The sequence below is a fragment of the Salvelinus alpinus genome, chromosome 14 (assembly GCF_045679555.1).
Source record: "Salvelinus alpinus chromosome 14, SLU_Salpinus.1, whole genome shotgun sequence".
In the NCBI taxonomy this organism is placed as follows: Eukaryota; Metazoa; Chordata; class Actinopteri; order Salmoniformes; family Salmonidae; genus Salvelinus; species Salvelinus alpinus.
In genome coordinates, this window is record NC_092099.1 from 28854777 (window position 1) to 28878364 (window position 23588).

Consider the following 23588-nt stretch of genomic DNA (forward strand, 5'->3'; position numbering starts at 1 on the left):
CAATATGTTAAGTGTTGGTCCCATGTTTCATGAGCTGAAATAAAATATCCCAGAAAACTGTTGTGCTCAAATTTGTTTACATCCCTTTTAGTGAGCATTTCACCTGGTTAAAATGCATGTTCATTTCACAGATGCACGTTGTGCTGGGAACAATAAAAGGCCACTCTAAAATGTGTCTCACAATTGCAGACTACGTGTAACCACGCCAGCCCAAGACCTCCACATCCGGCTTCTTCACCTGTGGGATCGTCTGAGGACGGGGAGGGGGAGGGGGGTGCTGAGGAGTATTATGTCTGTAATAAAGCCCTTTTGTAGGGAAAAATTCATTCTGATTGACTGGGCCTGGCACCCCAGTGGGTGGACCTGGCTCCCAAGTGGGCGTGTCTATGCCCACACCAATGGCTGTGTCCCTGCCCAGTCATGAGAAATCCATAGATTAGTGCCTCATTTATTTATTTCAATTGATTTCCTTCTGTGAACTGTAACTCAGTAAAATCTTTGAAATTGTTGCGTTTATATTTTTGTCAGTATAGTTCAGTAATACATTGGTGATGCAGTTTTGTGCTGAGCTGGTGCTGTCCGTGGTAATGAAAGCATCAGATGTGTGTGTGTGTGTGTGTGTGTGTGTGTGTGTGTGTGTGTGTGTGTGTGTGTGTGTGTGTGTGTGTGTGTGTGTGTGTGTGTGTGTGTGTGTGTGTGTGTGTGTGTGTGTGTGTGTGTGTGTGTGTGTGTTTGTTTGTGTGTGCGTGTTTCTTGTATTTAATAAACCCACTCTGTATAATGTGGCCCTTGCTGTGCGGTAATAACATTAGCATGGTTTACATTGACAAATGAGCTGCTCTTATTAAAAGAGGTGAGGATGTGTGTGCGTGCTTCAGGGTTTTGTGTTCCAATAGAACCAATAGGGGAATCTATTCTCAGTTCAGATTTGAAAAATAGCCCTCCTGGGTTGTCATACCCATTCAAATGTAACATGACTGTAATTGAATATGTCCCAGTCAGGCAGAGTATATTGTAGGGCTCTCTGTTTCACTTCCATTCCAATCAATGTTGTTTCCTTCTGTGTTGCAGTCAGCCAGCTAGCTACCCCCTTTGTTACTCTATTGTGTTCACATTGACTTTGCTGACCACTTTGACTTAATCTGCCCTTTCATTCCCTATACACTGGTCCTTTCCTTGAGATTATTCGTTTTAGTTCTGCTACATTTACTGTACACATGACAGGCTATGTGCTAGACTGTCTTCTCTGACTAAGCTAGCTAGCTCATCTGGCTAAGCTAGCTCATTGCAGGCTGCTCCATACATACACTGTGTTATTAGTTTGTCTAACCTTGCTTTGTGTATGTGATAGTATCAGTTGATTTGGTAGAGTCAGGTGATTTTAAAAGGCCAAAAGAACAATGGGATTGTGGTAAGCTTAGCCTCAGCAAACTCAATGCAATGTTTGTTTACTTATAATCTAACTAGCAAAACTATTGGTTATCAGGTTAATGCTTGCAGAGACATGTCGTTGATCTTTGCTGGTTGTTTACATTCATGCTTGATTACTTTCATTGAGTGTATCCTTCTCCTTGGTTGTCCGTGTGTGTGTGTGTGTGTTTGTATGAACACTACCGTTCAAACTATCTTTTACCAGATCTATTGCTCAGCACAACTGAGCAAGAGGACAAGTACATTAGAGTGTCTAGTTCGAGAAACAGACTCATTAGAGTGTCTAGTTCGAGAAACAGTACCCGCAAAACACCGGGCTCAACGTCAACAGTGAAGAGGCGACTTCGGGATGCTGGCCTCAAACTAGACACTCTAATGTACTTGTCCTCTTGCTCAGTTGTGCACCGGGGCCTCCTACTCCTCTTTCTATTCTGGTTAGAGACAGTTTGTGCTGTTCTGTGACGGGAGTAGTACACAGCGTTGTACAAGATCTTCAGTTTCTTGGCAATTTCTCGCATGGAATAGCCTTCATTTCTCAGGACAAGAATAGACTGACAAGTTTCAGAAGAAAGTTCTTTGTTTCTTGCCATTTTGAGCCTGTAGTCGAACCCACAAATGCTGATGCTCCAGATACTCAACTAGTCTAAAGACGGCCAGTTTTATTGCTTCTTTAATCAGAACAGCAGTTTTCAGCTGTGCTAACATAGTTGCAAAAGGGTTTTCTAATTATCAATTAGCCTTTTAAAATGCTAAACTTGGATTAGCTAACACAACGTGCCATTCACAGGAGTGATGGTTGCTGATAATGGGCCTCTACACCAATGTAGATATTCAATAAAATAAATCTGCCGTTTCCAGCTACAATAGTCATTTACAACATTAACAAGGTCTACACTGTATTTCTGATCAATTCCATCTTGTTATAATGGACAAAAAAGGTGCTATTCTCTTTCAATAACAAGGACATTTCTAAGTGACCCCAAACTTTTGAACGGTAGTGTATTTATCTTTGAGTGTATTGGACTGTGCGTGTTGGTGTGGTTAGCCATCCGTGAGGTTGGAAATTGCTATGCGACCCCTCACCCATAGCTTGTACTAGAGCTCTGAGGGGGCATTGCTGCTAGTGCTCAGAGAGCCCTGTGGGAAATGAGATGCTGGTTTACATGCTTCCTCCTGCAGTAGAGTAACCTCCATCTGACTATTCACCCTTTACATTTCATATTGCCTCGACTGCTAGTCTGCTCAACTCCCCTCAGAAATGGTACGCTATAAGAAAGAGTTTTGTTTTCTCTGGTCTAGTATTTCACAATATGTTCCTCTGGGATCAATAGGGTTGCATATGTTGTTGCATCTCAGCAGTAGCACACCTTATTCAACTAGTCAACTAATCATCATGCCCTTCACTATACAGCAAATATGTTTTAAATCGTTTTAAATCAACACTGACAGTGTTAAATTTAACATCGGGCCAGTGTATACGGTCCACACTTTTGAGTGTTAAATTAACACCATGCCTAGTGCTGACACTGTTACACTTTGTCAGTGTTATTCAATACCACTATATTGTATTTTTAACACTAGGAAGTGTATATAGTTAGTACCAATGGTGTTATGCAATAAAACCTCATATATCATTTTTTATCATCACACCAAGAGGTCCGTATCTCTTGACAAGGTCACTCAGTGTTGAGTTAAAGGTCAGTCAAAATCATGTTTTTCATGAAATTTGATGATATTCGAAGGAAACCAGATCAAAGTATGATGACCAAAGTACGAAAAATGACTGTTGCTTTGACATTGATAAAGTTTGATCATACATTTACTCGTCCCCTCCCCATGTCAAACACTTGGATTCATTATTAAGGGGACAAGATGACATCACCTTAACTCTCAACCTCTTAAGGATCTGCCACTTTTTTTTGGTCAATTTTCACCTAAAATGACATACCCAAATCATCTAACTGCCTGTAACTCAGGCCCTGAAGCAAGGATATGCATATTCTTGGTACCGTTTGAAAGGAAACACATTTAAGTTTGTGAAAATGTGAAAAGAATGTAGGAGAATATAACACAATAGATCTGGTAAAAGATAATACAAAGAAAAAAACAACCGTTCTTTTGTATTTTTTTTGTACCATGATCTTTGAAATACAAGAGAAAGGCCATAATGTATTATTCCAGCCCAGCTGCAATTTAGATTTTGGCCACTTGTTGACAGCAGTGTATGGGAAAAGTTTTAGACTGATCCAATAAACCATTGTATTTCTGTTCTAAATTTTGTATCAAGACTGCCCACATGTGCCAAATGTGTTTATTAATAACATGTTCAAAACTGTTCACTCTCCCCAAACAATAGCATGGTCTTATTTCACTGTAATAGCTACTGTAAATTGGACAGTGCAGTTAGATGAACAAGAATTTAAGCGTTCTACCAATATCAGATATGTATATGTCCTGGGAAATGTTCTTGTTACTTACAACCTCATGCTAATCGCATTAGCCTATGTTAGCTAATGCGATCCCGAAGAAGTTTTAATACACCAATGGTAACATGATATTCTCTTACCTCATTTAAATAAGTACTGTAACCAACATCGGAGAAGTCGTGTTTTCAGAGGTGCGTGTTTATATACCAGCTAGATAGCTACTGTACTGGTGCCACTCAGTGTGAAGACATCTTGAATAAAGAACTGCACCAGTGACATTATTTATATTTTCCCTCTCAATTGCCACACAGTAAATTGGTCAGTGTTACCTAGAGCATGTTGTAATTGACATTTGTTTGTTAAAAACAGTAGGATAAATACACATGTAGGTGGAGTACAATCTCATTTTTTCTCCTTTTCTTTTTAGAGCTTTGTCACAACGAACCAGTCTGTCAATGCAATTTATATATTAGATGCAATTTCAATGTTTGAGTTGCTTTATGTATCACCAAATTAACTTGAGATTATTTTACTTCAACACTGCATCCAAGTTGATTCACATAAGTGTTTCAAAGAGCTGTAGTTAGCCATGAGAGAAACATTACTTTTCTGAATCACTGTTCAGGACATTGCAATAATATGTTCAAGTCTTCATTGCCATGTGCTCTTATGTAAACATTATAAAAGACCTGATATCTGGCACCAGACATGCTCAAGCTTAACTTAACAGAAAAATTGACCACTTAAACTGGTACAACACTTCCACTCACGGGTGGCCAAAAATAACAAACTTAACGGCAGGTCTTAAAACCTGTCTAGGACATTCGTTCCGCTAGCGGAACCCCTCGACAACATTCCACTGAAAAGGCAGTGCAGGAAATTCAAAAATATTTTTTAGAAATATGTAACTTTCACACATTAACAAGTCCAATACAGAAAATGAAAGATACACATCTTGTTAATCTACCCATCGTGTCCGATTTCAAAAATGCTTTACAGCGAAAGCACAACATATGATTATGTTAGATCACCACCAAGTCAAAAAAACAGCCATTTCTCCAGCCAAAGAGAGGAGTCACAAAAAGCAGAAATAGAGATAAAATGAATCACTAACCTTTGATGATCTTCATCAGATGACACTCATAGGACATCATGTTACACAATACATGTATGTTTTGTTCGATAATGTGCATATTTATATCCAAAAATCTCAGTTTACATTGGCGCCATGTTCAGAAATGCCTCCAAAATATACGGAGAAATTGCAGAGAGCCACATCAAATAGCAAAAATACTCATCATAAACTTTGATGAAAGATACATGTTTTACATAGAATTAAAGATACACTTGTTCTTAATGCAACCGCTGTATCAGATTTTAAAAAACTTTACGTAAAAAGCACACCATGCAATAATCTTAGTACAGCTTTCAGACAACAAAGCAGCCAAAAAGATATCTGCCATATTGGGTAGTCAACAGAAGTCAGAAATTACATTATAAATATTCCCTTACCTTTCATGATCTTCATCAGAATGCACTCCCAGGAATCCTAGTTCCACAATAAATTGTTGTTTTGTTCGATAATGTCCATTATTTATGTCCAAGTAGCTACTTTTGTTAGCACATTTAGTACACATATCCAAACGCTCGTACAGGTCCCGCATAACTTCGGACAAAAACTTCAAAAAGTTATATTACAGGTCGAAGAAACATTTCAAACTAAGTATAGAATCAATATTTAGGATGTTGTTATCATAAATATTCAATAACGTTCCAACCGGATAATTCCTTTGTGTCTAGAGAAGTAATGGAACTCAAGTCGCTATCATGTGAAATGCGCATGACCAGGACCTGGCTCTCTGCCAGACCACTGACTAATTCCCCTCTTATTCAGCCCCACAACACAGTAGAAGCCTCATTCCAGTTCCTAAAGATTGTTGACAGCTCGTGGAAGCCGTAGGAAGTGCAAACAGATCCATATCCTACTGTGCATTCAATAGGGACTGAGTTGAAAAATCGACCAACCTCAGATATCCCACTTCCTGGTTGGATTTTTCTCAGGATTTCGCCTGCCATATGAGTTCTGTTATACTCACAGACATCATTCAAACAGTTTTAGAAACTTCAGAGTGTTTTCTATCCAATAGTAATAGTAATATGCATATATTAGCATCTGGGACAGAGTAGGAGGCAGTTCACTCTGGGCACACTATTCATCCAAAAGTGAAAATGCTGCCCCCTATCCCAAAGAAGTTAACTAAGCCACGCCTCCAACATAATTGCCCAGTGTACCTTGCCTTTTCTAGTGAATTGTAGAGTTACCGAACATGACTATATTTGTTAGTCACTAAGTGAGGTCCTACTGTAAGTGAACGTTACTACAATTAAACTGTTTATGATAATACATTACATATATCATAAAGCCTTACTTTGATGGCCATGTTTTACCCCAACCCAGTGGTGCTGGGAACCTATTGGTTTACAGACCACATCAGGCCTGAAAGTTATATTATGCTGGCTTGCAAAGTGATATGTAATTCCTATTGGAATCCAGCCAGTGTTAGGACATCCGACAGTTGGAATTTTATTCACCCACAACCTGTTAGGAACATTAAATCTGGAATGAATCTAAGTAACTGATTGGATTCATTTAGAAAAATCTATGCTATTTATCTTTGTGTAGCATAAGATAATAAATCAATCAATGTACATGCAAAAACACAGATTTTAAAAACAATCCCCCCCAAAAAATCTAATTTTGGTAGAGCGTGATGGGAAAAATGTAATAATGGGCGTGGTTTTGATGGGAACATTTTACTCTCCACAGAGTAAAACTGACACAGTCACACTCTTACACTCAACACTGGTTATTAACACCAACACTGGGATTATTTTACACCACTTTCATTCTTAGAAAGCTAATTTAACTCTTGAATTAACACTAGAAATGTTATACTGAAAAATCAACACTAGGTTACACTGACCAATTTGCTGTGTGGTAATTCAGAGGGGAAATGGAAATAGTGTCACTGTTGCAGTTCTTTATTGAAGGTGTCTTCACGCTTCAGCTGCAGAAACCATTCGAAACCACTGAAAAATCAATACTAGGTAATTTGCTGTGTATTTGGCCAATTTGCTGTGTAGCTGCATCAGGTATGCTAGTGCTGGGCTGGACCAAAAATGTGTAAACCTGAGGCTCCCTAGGGTACTGATGAAAACCACTGCAGACTGAACTGAAGATGCTTGAGGGTTTATTACAAATTACTGTACTGTAGATGATTGAGGGTTTATTCCAACACTTCTGTACTGAAGATGATTGAGGGTTTATTCCAACACTACTGTACTGAAGATGATTGAGGGTTTATTCCAACACTACTGTACTGTAGATGATTGAGGGTTTATTCCAACACTACTGTACTGTAGATGATTGAGGGTTTATTACAAATTACTGTACTGTAGATGATTGAGGGTTTATTACAAATTACTGTACTGTAGATGATTGAGGGTTTATTCCAACACTTCTGTACTGTAGATGATTGAGGGTTTATTCCAACACTACTGTACTGTAGATGATTGAGGGTTTATTCCAACACTACTGTACTGAAGATGATTGAGGGTTTATTACAAATTACTGTACTGAAGATGATTGAGGGTTTATTACAAATTACTGTACTGTAGATGATTGAGGGTTTATTCCAACACTACTGTACTGTAGATGATTGAGGGTTTATTACAAATTACTGTACTGTAGATGATTGAGGGTTTATTCCAACACTACTGTACTGTAGATGATTGAGGGTTTATTCCAACACTACTGTACTGTAGATGATTGAGGGTTTATTCCAACACTACTGTACTGTAGATGCTTAAATAGCAGGGATAGCAGAAAAAGAGGAGGAGATAAATGAAAAGTGAATGTAATGAAGCAGTAACTTACTATGTTTTACAGTAAGCTGTGGTGGTGGGGTGCGTGAGGAGTGTAAGACCTTAGAAATAGAATGAATAGAACAGGCTTGGAACCTCTAACCCTGGCTTTTTGACTGGTAAACTCATGGGTACACACGCAAAGGCTGCCTGGTATTGTGATGCAATAAGTTCCATGGTATTTTGGAATGTTCTAGCAAGTGATGATGGATTGCCATGGTAATATATCATGTTCATTCAAATGATGCTAACTGATGTGGCTAATGCAATGCAATACATTTTTTGGTAATGTCAGTTGAGTTGACTCAACAAATCACAGCACAGATTGAAAGATACACTTCCTGCTTTTACTTCCAGGCATGGGTACACGCAAAATGGCTGCAAGTCCACCCATTTTGCCGTTATTTACTTGGAGACACCCTTTCTATTCATTTTATTTCTATGTGTAAGGTTGCAGTAATCCGGTGTGTTCCCGTGCACTCCCTCCCTCCCTCCCTCTAGCCCTACCTCAGTCAGCAGTTTGCCCTGCGTACAGGGGAGCAGGGGAAGCAGGAGCACAGATAAAACATCAAAGACAAAGCTCTGACAATGCAGGGCCACCCAAGGCCTTGTAAAACCAATACTATAGGGCGCTGAAAGGCCCTCCGACAATTACAACCTTATTAGGCTAATCATAATGGAATAATACAATCCAGGAGGACAGCTTAGCTATAACACTGTAGCTTGCCAAGGAGATCAGGAGACGAGACACTAACGCATATGGATAAGACAGGATGAGGGGAAGAGAAGAGAAAAGAGAGAGAGAGAAAAATAAAAGTTTGAGAAAGATGAAACGGCAAGTATGACTAAAAATGAGAAGAAAGTGAAGAAAGAGTTCAGTGAGGACAGAAGAAAAAAAATGCTGACCTTGAGCATGCTAGTGGGGTTGATTGAAGTAGAGGCTATGTTTATAGTATAGGTACCAGATTTTTTTTATTGCTCTCTTCTTCTTCCAATGTTTCCAGTGTTCTATACGTATCTCCATTCATCAGACCCCTTTCACCCCATCCCCCCTCCCCAAGGAGCGAAAGAGAGAGAGCGAGGTAGCGAGAGTGAGAAAGAGAGAGAGAGAGAGAGACAGGCACAAATAGAGGACCCTACATTGCACTGCGGCCCCATGCAAGGCTAGCCCTGCTGCAGCACTACTGTAATCTGCAGTGCTCACAGCAGCAACAACACTGCAAACCTGAACCATGTTGCTAGCTAATAGCTCTAATACTGGCCTTAGGATATGCTTTAGGTTTCATCCAATCTCTGCCTTTTCTTCTTCACTTTAAAGGATATATTTAGCCTAAATCCTGAGCGTTTAGAGTTTTGGTTGGAGGAGGGTTAAGTCTCCACAGAGGCGTGTTGTTGGGTTAATCTCCCTGAGTGTGATGTTATTGATTATCTAGCATGATTCTTTATCTGAGGGTAGGGACATGATCAGATTTGACTTTGGAATATGAGATACTGCTGAGTGAGAGAAATCATAGGCCTTTGCCAAAGTCTTCGTCCCTCTATCGCCACCCTATGGTCAGGCATAGACATAGCAGGGGTCTATGCGTAAGGTCACAGACACTCACACACACACAAACACACACACGCAATGCTGTGATAATGTGTGGATGAGGATGTGACATTAACGTGATGACGTGATCGTGTTTACTGCTGTGACATACACACACTGCCCAGCGCAGAGTGAAGGGCAATATGTGTCTATCTGTTAAATTCACTCTCATTTCACATCCATCTGGAATTCTATTATTATACTGAACAAAAATATAAACACAACATGTAAAGTGTTGGTCCCGTGTTTCATGAGCTGAAATAAAAGATCCCAGAAATGTTCCCTACGCACAAAAGCTTATTCTCTCAAATGTGTTTACATCCCTGTTAGTTAGCATTGCTCCTTTGCCAAGATAATCCATCCACAGGTGCGGCATATCAAGAAGTTGATTAAGCAGCATGATCATTACAAAGGTGCACCTTGTGCTGGGGACAAATAAAACTCCACTGTGGAGTTTTGTCACATTGTTTTAGAGAAATTTGGCAGTACGTCTAACCAGCCTCACAACCGTAGACCACGTGTAACCACATCAGCCCAGGACCTCCACATCTGGCTTCTTCACCTGCAGGATGGTCTGAGACCAGTCACCCAGACAGCTGATGAAACTGTGGGTTTACACAACCGAAAAATGTCTGCACAAACTAGCAGAAACCATCTCAGGGAAGCTCATCTGCATGCTCATCGTCCTCACCAGGGTCTTGACCTGACTGCAGTTTGGCGTCGTAACCGACTTCAATGGGCAAATGCTCACTTTCGATGAGGCAAATGGTGGTCACACCAGATACTGACTGGTTTTCTGATCCACGCCCCTAGCTTGTTTATAAGGTATCTGTGACCAACACATGTATATCTGTATTCCCAGTCATGTGAAATCTATAGATTAGGGCCTAATGAATTAATTACAATTGACTGATTTCCTTATACACTGAGTATATACAACATTAAGAACACCTGCTCTTTCCATGACATAGACTGACCAGGTGAATCCAGGTGAAAGCTATAATCCCTTATTGATGTCACTTGTTAAATCCACTTTAATCAGTGTAGCTGAAGGGGAGGAGACAGGTTAAAGAAGGATTTTTAAGCCTTGAACCAACTGAGACATTAATTGTGTAGGGTATGGTAGTAGCTGCCAGGCTAAGCTTCCTGTGTTTGTGACTGAGGAAATAATAGATTCACCTTTTTTTACGTGCTAATGCCTGGCTTACTGTTCATCATCAAATGCCGCTCAAAGATTTATCTAATCAAGAGCACATTGAGAGTCACATCATATGAGCAAGAGCCTTACACACGCACACCCACACACACGCACATGCATGCACGCGCACACACACACACACAGCATAAATATCTCATCTGCGGAGGGGATTGACAAGATCTATGATTGGGTGCAGTGTGTTGAGCCGTGACGGTTAGCCCGCGGCGGGCACTAACGTTTCTAGCGCTCCCCACTTCCCCAAACAAGCTTTGAGTGATTCACCGGAACCACCGGCTAATTACCGTAGCCGCACGGGGACCGGGAGCGGCGTGGAGAACTAGGAGACACACTCGCTAACAGGTGTCAGCTCCACAACACACCATATAGCGACAGCGGGCTTATCGTAAATCTGTTGGGACGAGGAGCCCAGGGAATATACCTAGGAAATATGTGTGCGAGAATAGGAAGGCCTCTGGAATATGTCTGAGACAATAGGTCAATGGAATACATTGTGTACTGTATGAAGGGTTGCGTAGGTACAGTAGGTGTACAGCACCATTCAAAGGTTTGGAGACACTTACTCATTCAAGTTGTTTTTTGTTTGTTTTACTATTTTACTATTTTACATTGTAGAATAATAGTGAAGACATAAAAACTATGAAATAACACATTTGGAATCATGTAGTAACCAAAAAAGTGTTAAACAAATCAAAATATATTTTAGATTTTAGAGTAGCCGCCCTTTGCCTTGATGACAGCTTTGCACACTCTTGGCATTCTCTCAACCAGCTTCACAAGGAATTCTTTTCCAACAGTCTTGTTGGCTGCTTTTCCTTCAATCTGCAGTTCAACTCATCCCAAACCATCTCAATTGGGTTCAGGTCAGGTGATTGTGGAGGCCAGGACATCTGATGCAGCACTCCATCACTCTCCTTCTTGGTCAAATAGCCTTAACACTGCCTGGAGGTGTGTTGGGTCATTGTCCTGTTGAAAAACAAATGATAGTCCTACTAAGCCCAAACCAGATTGGATGGCGTATTGCTGCAGAATGCTGTGGTAGCCATGCTGGTTAAGTGTGCCTTGAATTCTAAATAAATCACGGACAGTTTCACCAGTAAAACACCCCCACACCATAAAACCTTCTCCTCCATGCTTCACGGTGGGAACCACACATGCAGAGATCCTCCGTTCACCTACTCTGAGTCTCACAAAGACACAGCAGTTTGAACCAAAAATCTCAAATTTGGACTCAGCAGACCAAAGGACAAATTTCCACCAGTCTAATGTCCATTGCACGTGTTTCTTAGCCCAAGCAAGTCTCTTCATATTATTGATGTCCTTTAGTAGTGGTTTCTTTGCAGCAATTCAACCATTAAGACCTGATTCACGCAGTCCTCTGAACGGTTGATGTTGAGATGTGTCTGTTACTTGAACCCTGTAAAGCATTTATTTGGGCTGCAATCTGAGGTGCAGTTAACTCTAATGAACGTATCCTCTGCAGCAGAGGTAACTCTGGGACTTTCCTTTCCTGTGGCGGTCCTCATGAGAGCCAGTTTCATCATAGAGCTTGATGATTTTTGCGACTGCACTTGAAGGAACTTTCAAAGTTCTTGATATTTTCAGAATTGACTGACCTTTATGTCTTAAAGTAATACAAAAAGTATTATTAAAGTAAACAAATTTCTATTTGCTTATTTGAGCTGTTCTTGCCATAATATAGACTTGTTTTTCCCCCCAAATAGGGCTATCGTCTGTATTTCACCCCTACCTTGTCTCAACACAACTGATTGTCTCAAATGCATTAAGAAGGAAAGAAATCCCACAAATGGACTTTTACCAAGGCACACCTGTTAATTGAAATGCATTCCAGGTGACTACCTCATGAAGCTGGTTGAGAGAATGCCAAGAGTGTGCGAAGTTGTCATCAAGGCAAAGGTTGGCTACTTATAATATGAAAATATATTTTGATTTGTTTAACACTTTTTTGTTTACTACATGATTCCATATGTGTTATTTCATGGTTTTTATGTCTTCACTATTATTCTACAATGTAGAAAATAGTCAAAATAAAGATAAACCCTGGAATGAGCAGGTGTGTCCAAACTTTTGGCTCGTACTGTATGTATGGAATACATTTAAGACAATATGGAATATGTGAGAGACAATATGTAGAGTAGAACTGAGGAATATGTGAGAGAGAATAGGAAGGCTTATAGAATACAAGAGAGGCCTGTGGCATACTGTACTTTACGTCTTAGAGAGAGGACCTCTCCCACCAACGCCCTTATTAATTGGAAGCTGGATACCAGGAAGTCTGATCAATTCAAGTAAATCAATTGCAAGAGAGGTCAAGGATGGTGTGTGTGTGTGTGTGCGTGAGCGTGCGTTTCTGTGTGCATCCATACATTACTGTGTGTGTGTGCGCCATCAATGGCAACCCAATTTTAACCCATCAATATGTTCTCTCCCTCCACCTTCTCCATCCCATCCCTCTCCGACTCCCTACTAGACGGTATATAAGCCCTGGCTGTGCTCACAGTACTTCCAGACCACACAGATGCACTGCAGTAAGAGGATCCCGTGTGGCCAGTACTGTCTGGAGGTGCAGCAGAGGTGTCCCTTCATCCTTCCCGACAATGACGATCTCATCCACGGAGGAAGCCCCAGTTTTATATGCACAGGTACAGCCTGTTATACTGTATGATACACAGGTTATATGCACAGGGAAATAATATGAAGATATTGGAGAATACTCCCATTTAAACATGGAGTACAACCACAGCACTGATCTGTTACAACTAGCTCATGGAACTAATATGCCAACATGCATTTGCTGTGGTGTGAGATATGCCGTATAGCACAAATGATTGTGTCTAGAGGCTACTTCCCCTTTAAGGTCTGCACTAGAATGATGGCTTCCACCTCAAAGCTATTGAATGCATCCCCAGCTGTCCATGAGAAGAGTGACAATGGTGTGAGTTTACTGTATGTCACCACCTGGCGGTCAGCAGCCAGCCAAAGTCAACAACACCACCAGACAGGAGTTTACGCATGGCATAGACCACATGGAGAATGAGGGTTTTTTCTTTTGGGCCAGTTAGAAGTCAGCTCTAGTAATCCATTTTGATTTATTTGTCAAAAAGAGAATAATGTCATGCCCTTTTCGTGCCTTCTGAAGCGTATGCATTTTGTTTTGTGCTGAGTTGGTGCAGTCCTTTGATGCTGAATACATCCAATTTGTTTGCCTGTGTGTGTTCCTGTGTGCCCCTGTGTGTATGTGTGTGTGTGTGTGTGTGTTTGTGCGCGCCTGTGTGTACCCGATGTGTGTGCACCCGTGAAAGTGTGGCCTGTCAGATCAGAGCTGCAACCGTTATTAAGTCTTTAATTATGTGGAGTCTCTCATCAGGCTTAAGCTCTTCGATGTCAAACAGTCCAGAGTGGGAGACGACTTAGCCCTCCTCACAAGTTCACCCACTCACATTAGTATGCAGACCGCTCACTGACACACAGAGACACTCACAGCCGGCATGGAGGGAGCAACAGTTGTTGTTGTACAGAAGACAATCCGTTGCCCAATCCAAAATTAACCTATAGCCTATACCACTAGACCCTTCTTGATTTGAGGTGATCGGATGCTCGTAAGTAATGGGGGAAACATGATGTTGGAGTAATTAGGATATTTTTTACATCCATATTATATTTAATATTGAGAAGGAGTGTCAAAACAACAACAACAAAAATGTATTTTTACTGCTTGAATTATGTTGGTAACCAGTTTATAATAGCAATGGCCAATTTACCACTGCTAAAGGCTATGTCCAGGCACTCCGTGATACGTTGTGCATAAGAACAGCCCTTAGCCTTGGTATATTGGCCATATACCACACCACCTCGGGATTTATTGTTCATGTAAATATGTGTCCCTCCTTTGCAGGGCTGTTGGAGGAGTACCATAGGGGTGTGGATGCAGACGCAGAGTGCTGTGATGTTCGGTGGGACTTCCAGACAGAAGCGGACAACAACCATTCCCGGGGGACCCTCAAAAGAACTCACCCATCCTGTCACCACCGTACCTCTCTCAGTTCCTCGGCCGTGTGCAGAGTGTGCAACAGCCGGCTCAAACTCTGCCTGCTAGTCCTTGTCCTCCTGCACACTGTCGCCTCCCTAACCGCATCCCACAATGCAACGGGACTGGGCCTCCCTGCCTCACTCGCCCCTCTGGAGGAGAGCTCCCCCGCCAACGAGGAGTGATGGGGTGGCCGATGATATAGGTTGTCACGACAATATGAAACATCTCCGCCTCGGTCGGGAATGCTATGTGCTGTTGGCTAGACGTCTGCAGCCGCTGTGCTTTCTGGGTAATTGAGTCTTTGCAGAGGTGTTGGACTACTTATAAATGGAAGACATGCAAATCAATCAAAACAAACAGACTTACAAACAAAGAGAGGAAAACATGACAGTGTCGGGAACGTGGGACAAGGCAGCAGCCTGTGTTGAGTAGGAAGAACTCCTCACTGCTGAGTTTCTCTCACTGCGCTTTTTTACACTGTTTCCCTGTTCTGGCTTTCTGTTGCACTGGCCAACTACGGGATAACACTCACTGTCCTTTTAGAATGTCCATCCTTTATGTTGTTCCTTTATGGGTCTCTTGTGCAGGAAGGAAATGTCTCATCAGTATAGGATAGATAACATCAAAAAGCAAAGTTGTGAGTGTGTGCATACTTGTGTGTGTGTGATTGTGTGTGGGTGTTTACTCTGAAGTCTCCACTTATTTGGGTTCCCATTCCTAAAGCGGCTTTAGATGTAGGAAAGGACACTAAAATGTTAGAGTAGTGGTTTGTTCTCATGGTTCCGTGTGGCTAAAATGGTAGAGAATGGTGCTTACAGCGCCAGGGTTGTGGGTTTGATTCCCACGGGGGACCAGTATGAAAATGTATGCACTCACTACTGTAAATTGCTTTGGATAAGAGCATCTGCTACAATGTAAACAAATTATCCTTGGTAAAATTAACGTACACCCAGACTACACTACTGGCCAGTGATACAATTGTAATGCTTCTCAATATAGAAGACAACCCCTTGATATAGAAGTATCCCACTAGCCTTTCTCTGTCCCTACCACACACTCTGTCCATGCTCTGTGTCTTCTCAGCCCAGCACTCCACACATAGCAGGTATACTGTTTGTCTAATCAAAATGTCTTACCTCTATTCTGTACGTGCATGTGGAGGCTCTCTTAATGATGTGAAATTCACAGCCTTGTTGGTTTGCTTTACATAGCCTTAGCCCCCCTCTGTGGTAGAGAACACTACTGCACCCCCAAAAGACCACTAGTAAGGTAGCATGTCCTCTGCTTTCTTCAACTAATGTTACTTATCTTACATTATGTAAAGGGCTTATTTCTATATACAAACACAGACAAAAATGTGCTTGAGGTATGGCTTCAGGTATCTCAGTTCACACTGCATGCTTAGGGGTATACCTTCAAAGGTAAGCATTTGCTTAAAATGTGTTTAATGTGTTGCTATAGAGAGCGGGCAGGTGTAGGACACAGTATGTAGTATGTTTGAGGAGAAAAGTTGGGCGGCACAGTAAGGCTGAGAAGCTCAATGGCATTATGTTAACATTACTGTTAGCATTATGGTTTGTGTGAGCTGGAAGAAAAGGCAATATTTAAGGGCTGTTTTAATCATTTCTTGTCCCTTTGTTTTCTAGCTGATTAACTGAACTGATAGATAGTGGTGTCAGGTTTTTTAGGCCTAACAAATGTATGCTGAATGCAGAATTCTCCACTTTCATGTCTGTTGAATATATATGTTAGCTGCCTATTGCTAGGTCCGGCTTGTCAGATTCTACTAGTCAACTACAGGTCCCACAAATTGAGAAACAAATAGAAAACTGGTTCTCTGCTCATTCATTGTGTCATTCTCCATTGTGAGATCTGTCTGTTTACTTGTTGTCTCACTCAAAGTCATGCTGCATTCACGACCCTCGGAGTGTTGGGAAATGCAACCTGTAGACTCAGAGCAATGGAGTTGTGTACATTCACATGCTTTGAACTCGTTGAGAACACCAACAGGCTAACGTCAAGATAGCAACTTTAACCATAAACATACTATCATGCTCAAAAACAAATTATAGTGTTCAAAAACCTTCAAATTGATTGTTTTTGATAAATAATGTTTTGTTGTTGCATTTACCTGCCAAAAATGCTGTCATCAAAGTATTTTCCTTCAGTGATGTCAGAGTTCAGCATGTCAGAGAAGTTGGGTTCCAGAGATGATACCTGAGTTGCAAGGTTGTAATTAGGACTTGGAAGTTTAGATTACTCCGATAGGTTGTGAATGCAGGATCTGTTCATTTGACCCCATCATCCCATCATTCCTGTTTCCTCTCTGGTTCCATCACCCCGTCATTGCCGTTTCCTCTCTGGTTCCATCACCCCGTCATTGCCGTTTCCTCTCTGGTTCCATCACCAGATCATTCCTGTTTCCTCTCTGGTTCCATGGCCTGTAATTCCACAGGCCAACAGTAGATGGGGCTCTTGAATAGGTTTATTTTAAGAATGTATTATAAATTATGAATTAAAGGTAGAATGTCAAATGAAATCCTAGCAAGATTGGACCACTGGAAGATGGGGTCAAAGATAGTCAAAGCAGATGCATAAGGATACAGGAGGCTGAGGTCTTCGGAACCTAGTGATGATGGAGGTGTGTGTGTGTGTGTGTATGTTCGAGGGGCTTCTGGTGGCTCACCAATTAGTCAGGTTCCGCACAGAGCCAGTCTTCTCTGGAGACCTCATTAGCATGGCTGTGCCTAGGGGCCTGCAGGTGTGGCGGAAATGTCCTGTTTTTAGAGCCCTCAGGAGACACAACATTAACTAGCCCCATTAATCACTTCCTCGTCAGCACCTAACACCTACTGTAAGTCAGCACACAGCATACATACACCTTCATCAGCATTACACCTCTATCAGCCTCTCATCTTCATCTGCATTAAACCTACAATAGTTCTGAACGTCATCTTCTAGTAAACAGACTCATTCTGTCCATCTGAGAGATGAGTGAAAAAGAGGTTGACAGAGATTCAGAGGGAAGGTAGGGATATGGAGAAAAAACATTAACGGAGGATGAAATGAGAAAGAGAGGGAGAAGGAGTCACAGAGTGAGAGAGGGGAGAGAATGGATGGTTGACAAATCAAAATGAACAAAGGGCCAAACCCTAAATCAGTGAGTATGTGATGTTACAGTATGCAAGAGAATCCCACACATGACCAGAATAAAGCCATGGCCCTTTTGGAGAGCTCTAGATAGTATGTCCTGAGAGAAAAGAGATATTATCACCAAATATAAGACTATTCTCAGCAGCTACAATACCATTTAGTAAAAGTGCCCTAAAAAGGCTTATGTTAGCATGTTAGCTTCAGTGCTATCCTACTGCATCAAGACAATCCTTATACTGTATCTCCTGACTATCACTCTTATGTGTGACCCATACCTTGTAGGAGTCTACCACGTTAGTAGGCTACTCCACCAAAATGAGGCCCACGAATATTCTAGGAAAATTGCATCTTGTCTTGCTCTTCATTTTTCCATGTTCCATATCTGATATAAGGTTGAGATCCAATGACCTTATGGACCTCGGTGTGATCTGACCCTGAACCAGTATACATACTATAGCTTTACATCAACACACTAAGTCATGCGCATGTAAAAGTCCCTTTTACATGCAGTAATGCATCATGTACTACCAATGGCTGTCCTGGCTGATGACTACAGTATGTGTTCTCCATGCCATCTCTCACTGACAATACTGTGCCATAGACTCACCATAAACATTACTGTACACAAGCTTTCTCCAAATAAAGATAGACTTTATGAAATTCCATGAATAAACATTTTTCTAATTTCGATATGGTCAACGCAGGCATGTATGCAACACTGCTGTGATTTGCTAGGTTTGATTCCCTATTATGCTAATGTGGTTTAAGGCCCTATCATTTCAATCTAGATCACAATGACATTGATGTTGTACTGTATGTACTATAGACCTCCTAATGAGTACCATGACCCAATCTAAAGACATCACATTTATAGTGTTGTGTTCATTACACATAATTATGTGTTCTTATCCTGTTCCACTCTCCCGCTTGTGCAGCTGCCTGATATACAGTTGAAGTTGGAAGTTTACATAAACTTAGGTTGAAGTCATAAAAACTCGTTTTCAACCACTCCACACATTTCTTGTTAACAAACTATAGTTATGGTAAGTCGGTTAGGACATCTACTTTTTGCATGACACAAGTCATTTTTCCAACAATTGTTTACAGACAGATTATTTCACTTATAATTCACTATATCACAATTCCAGTGGGTCAGAAGTTTACATACACTAAGTTGACTGTGCCTTTAAACAGCTTGGAAAATTCCAGAAAATTATGTCATGGCTTTAGAAGCTTCTGATAGGCTAATTGACATAATTTGAGTCAAATGGAGGTGTACCTGTGGATGTATTTCAAGGCCTACCTTCAAATTCAGTGCCTCTTTGCTTGACATCATGGGAAAATCAAAAGAAATCATCCAAGAACTCAGAAAAAAATTTGTAGACCTCCACAAGTCTGGTTCATCGTTGGGAGCAATTTCCAAACGCCTGAACGTTCATCTGTACAAACAATAGTACGCAAGTATAAACACCATGGGACCACACAGCCGTCATACCGCCTAGGAAAGAGAAGCGTTCTGTCTCTTAGAGATGAACGTACTTTGGTGTGAAAAGTACAAATCAATCTCTGAACAACAGCAAAGGACCTTGTGAAGATGCTGGAGGACACAGGTACAAAAGTATCTATATCCACAGTAAAACGAGTCCTATATCGCCATAACCTGAACGGCCGCTCAGCAAGGAAGAAGCCACTGCTCCAAAACCACCATAAAAAAGCCAGACTACGGTTTGCATCTGCACATGGGGACAAAGATTGTACTTTTTGGAGAAATGTCCTCTGGTCTGATGAAACAAAAATAGAACTGTTTGGCCATAATGACCATCGTTATGTTTGGAGGAAAAAGGGGGAGGCTTGCAAGCCAAATAACACCATCCCAACCATGAAGCACGGGGGTGGCAGCATCGTGTTGTGGGGGTGCTTTGCTGCAGGAGGGACTGGTGCACTTCACAAAACAGATGGCATCATGAGGTAGGAAAATGATGTGGATATATTGAAGCACCATCTCAAGACATCAGTCAGGAAGTTAAAGCTTGGTCTCAAATGGGTCTTCCAAATGGACAATGACCCCAAGCATACTTCCAAAGTTGTTGGAAAATGGCTTAATGACAACAAAGTCAAGCTATAGAAAATGTGTGGGCAGAACTGAAAACGTGTGTGCTAGCAAGGAGGCCTACAAACCTGACTCTGTTACACCAGCTCTGTCAAGAGGAAAGGGACAAAATTCATCCAACTTATTGTGGGAAGCTTGTGGAAGGTTACACAAAACGTTTGACCCAAGTTAAACAATTTAAAGGCAATGCTACCAAATACTAATTGAGTGTATGTAAATGTCTGACCCACTGGGATGTGATGAAATAAATAAAAGCAGAAATAAATAATTATCTTTACTATTATTCTGACATTTCACATTCTTAAAATAAAGTGGTGATTGTGAAAAACGGAGTTTAAATGTAATTGGCTAAGGTGTATGTAAACTTCCGACTTCAACTGTAAATGTCTCTCTTTTTCTTTCTCTCCCTCTCTCTTTTTAGCCATGTTTTTGTTCTGTCCTGTGGATCTATGCAGAAGCCCATTCCTTTTTTTGGTTGTAAATATGTTCCCTAGAATGCTGAACGATGTATCAAGTATATCTTTGCTTCCAGGTCACTTGCGTTTTGAGTTGATGTCATATTTCTTTACTCTTCTTCTTTTATTTTTTCCCCCTTGAGCGTCTGAAATCATTGGTTGCGTTTTTGTTGAAGTAGGAAGAGAATTCGGTGGGGCTTAACCAATAGAATTGTCCTCAGATTCACACCCTTATTGAGAGAGGTTATGGGACTGTGTGTGTGTGGGAGAGAGAGAGAGAGAAAGCTATATGATTATAAAAAAGGTTCAAAGGCATATAGAAGTATCATTACAGTTATGGTTATTATGATTACTATTATACTACCGGTATATTGTAATATTATAGATGCTTTAGTTCAGTAACTTCTTTAATTTTTTTACAAACGACTTTGATGAAATGATTTATAAAACAAGTCATGATCTTTTGGAAAAGTATCAAAACTACTGCTACAATGATGAAATTGTCTTCTGATTAAAATAAATGCAGACATATAATATGTTCCTCTGTGGTGGTTTCAGTGTGTTCTAGTACTGTTCTAGAAACACACTACACAGGTAGCGCAATGCACAATGACGTATTTTGGAACAAGGCAGATGGTACGCCTGTATTAGGTAGCGGAATGGTTTTAGGAAATAACCCCTGTCTTTTTCTTTGATAATGCAGGGCGGTTTTCTTACATTTGAGCGCATGCAGTGCACTCCTGTATTCACTAGATGGTAGTATAGACCTAGTAAATGGTGTAGAGAGAGCCTTGATTATTACGAGTTCACATCCAGGCCTTGACACACAACAGCCAGTGAAAGAGAATGGGGATAACATAACCGCTGCAGGAGCACTCAATAATTTTGCCTTGACAACTGTACAGTGAGGCAGGCTGGTGACAGAGTTGGCCAGACCTCTGTGGTGATGTTTGAGGGTGACAACAGGGTGACAACAGTTGTCCTGTCATGATATTTTAACAACACAGACACAAATGATCCCTCTGCCTCTTGCTTCCACTCCCTCCAGCCCGTCTTAGTTTAGTCTCACTTGACTCCAGCTCCACCATTACAGAGAGCAGACACATGCTGGGTCATAACATACTGATCCTGATAATCTTACTGGACCGTAGTATGGCCTGGCTTGTAGCCTGCTGGGGTTGGACAATAAAAGGGTGTTGGACAATACGTCTTCTACCACCCAAAAGTCTGATTAATCGTTTTAGCCAAATTCCAAATCCGAGAGCTTTTACTGTAAGACATTCCCTCAAATGCATTCCAGCCATCCTGAAAGTTTATAATGTGACGTTCTAAGAAATTCATCAACAATAGTTTTGGGGAGTTTTTTCCCTAATGTGAAATCAGAACACTATGTTGTGTCACAACCTCCTCACCCCTGACGGAATAAACCAGTGACGTTTCTACCTGTTGACTGGCTTTCGGTATGTAGGCCTCTGGTGTGTAGGCTAACTGTTGGACATTTTTGAGCTCAGATATTCTATAGTGAGCTGAGATATGCAATAGAAGCCAATCATCCATTCTGAAAACGCTGAGCAGGACCTGGTGGGGCCAGATGGGTCAGAGCCCACACAGGCTTGGACTATTCATATTTCATGACTCCAGATGTACTGTACAGTACTGGACATACATTTATTCAGCCGTTTATTTACTAGAATCCTCTGTGTGTATGTGTGTGTCATGAACTGAGTCAATAATTGTTACTCATATGAAACTTTAGAAAAGGGGTGAATTTCTCTTTTCTTTCACATTTTTGTAACTACACAGCAAATTGCCAGTGTTACCTAGTGTTGATTTTTAATTGTAACATTTCTAGTGTTGATTCTAGTGTCATATTAACTCTGTAAGTGTTAAATTCATACTCATTTGTGTAAAACAACCCCAGTGTTGGTGTTAATTACCAGTGTTGAGTATGAGAGTGTGATTGTGTCAGTTTTACTCTGAAGACAGTAAAACGTTCCATCAAAACCAAAACATTCATTATCATATTTCCCAGCATGCTCTATTGCAGCAAAACATTTTGGGGATTGTTTTTAATATCTGTGTGTTTGCATTTACTTTGATTGATTGATTATCTTATGCTACACAAAGATAAATTGCATACATCTTTCTACACTATTCCAGTCTGTTAGTTAGATTTATTGCACCGTTACTGGAATCGTTGTTCCATTATAAATGGTTCAAGTAGTTGCCTTCATCAGAGATCCTGATGATTATTGTGAGTGCAGGTGCTAATAACTGGATTCTAATAGAAATTACACTTCAATTTGAAAGCCAGCATAATGCGACTTGCTAGCCTGATGTGGCCTGTAAATCAGGTGGTTCCTAACACCACTATGTTGGGGTAGAACTTGGCCATCTAAGTAAGGCCTTAAAATGCATGTATTGTATAGTCATAAACAGTTCAAATATAATGATAACATTTACCTAGAGTTGGAACTCACTTGAAGTGCACGGAACTGAAAATGAGCAAATTCAACAACCATGTCTCTGTCATTAACAAACATAGTCATGGGTGGTAACTCTACAATTCACTTGAAAAAGCAAGGCACACTGGGAAATTATATTGGATGCATGGGTTAGTGGGGTGTGGCTTTGAATTCGTTATCTTTGGCCACCCATGATTGGAAGTTGTACCAGTTGAAGTGGTCTATGGTTATGTTTATTAAAGCCTGAGCATAACAGTTATGAAGTTGTTAAAAAGTATTATTTAAGAGCATAGTAATAATAGTAGTAATAGTAATAAAGTTTTTTGAATAGTCTTGTAATATCTAAAACTGAACAATGAATGACCTTGTAAAGTGATACAGATCTCTTGGTGTAATGGTTAAAGCTATTATGTGAGGTGTAGTGATGGGAAACTGAGAATTTCTGAAGGCTTTGGCGCTTTAACCAAATTGTGCCAGAAAACTGTTCATTTCTCGAAGCTTCATTATGTGTTCCCAATGCACATTAGTGACATCTGCTGGTCAGCAATAAACATGTGATTATCAGATAGATGGTTTTAATAAAAACCAAAACTATGTTATGTAGCGGTAAATTGTTGGCTTTAGTAGCCTATAATCAGTTGGAATATCAACCAGGTTTATATCTTACATCATGCTTCCCTTTATTGCCTTCAAGTTGACCATTTTTCAAAAACTCGAAATATGGCATTATTTAGAATGCTTAAGACAGAAGCTTACACTGTACTAAATA

General features: G+C 40.7%; 1 protein-coding gene across 1 annotated transcript in view; it reads left to right on the forward strand.

Annotated features, from left to right (window-relative positions):
- The window catches only part of LOC139538708 (NALCN channel auxiliary factor 1-like), a 191179-nt gene extending 170287 nt beyond the window's left edge, over positions 1-20892 (forward strand). The window contains exons 2-3 of the mRNA XM_071341087.1: positions 13077-13248; positions 14502-20892. Of these exons, the coding sequence (XP_071197188.1) occupies positions 13077-13248; positions 14502-14818 (489 nt within the window). The 3' untranslated portion in view covers positions 14819-20892. The remainder of the gene's footprint in view (positions 1-13076; positions 13249-14501) is intronic.
- Positions 20893-23588: the final 2696 nt, after the last annotated feature.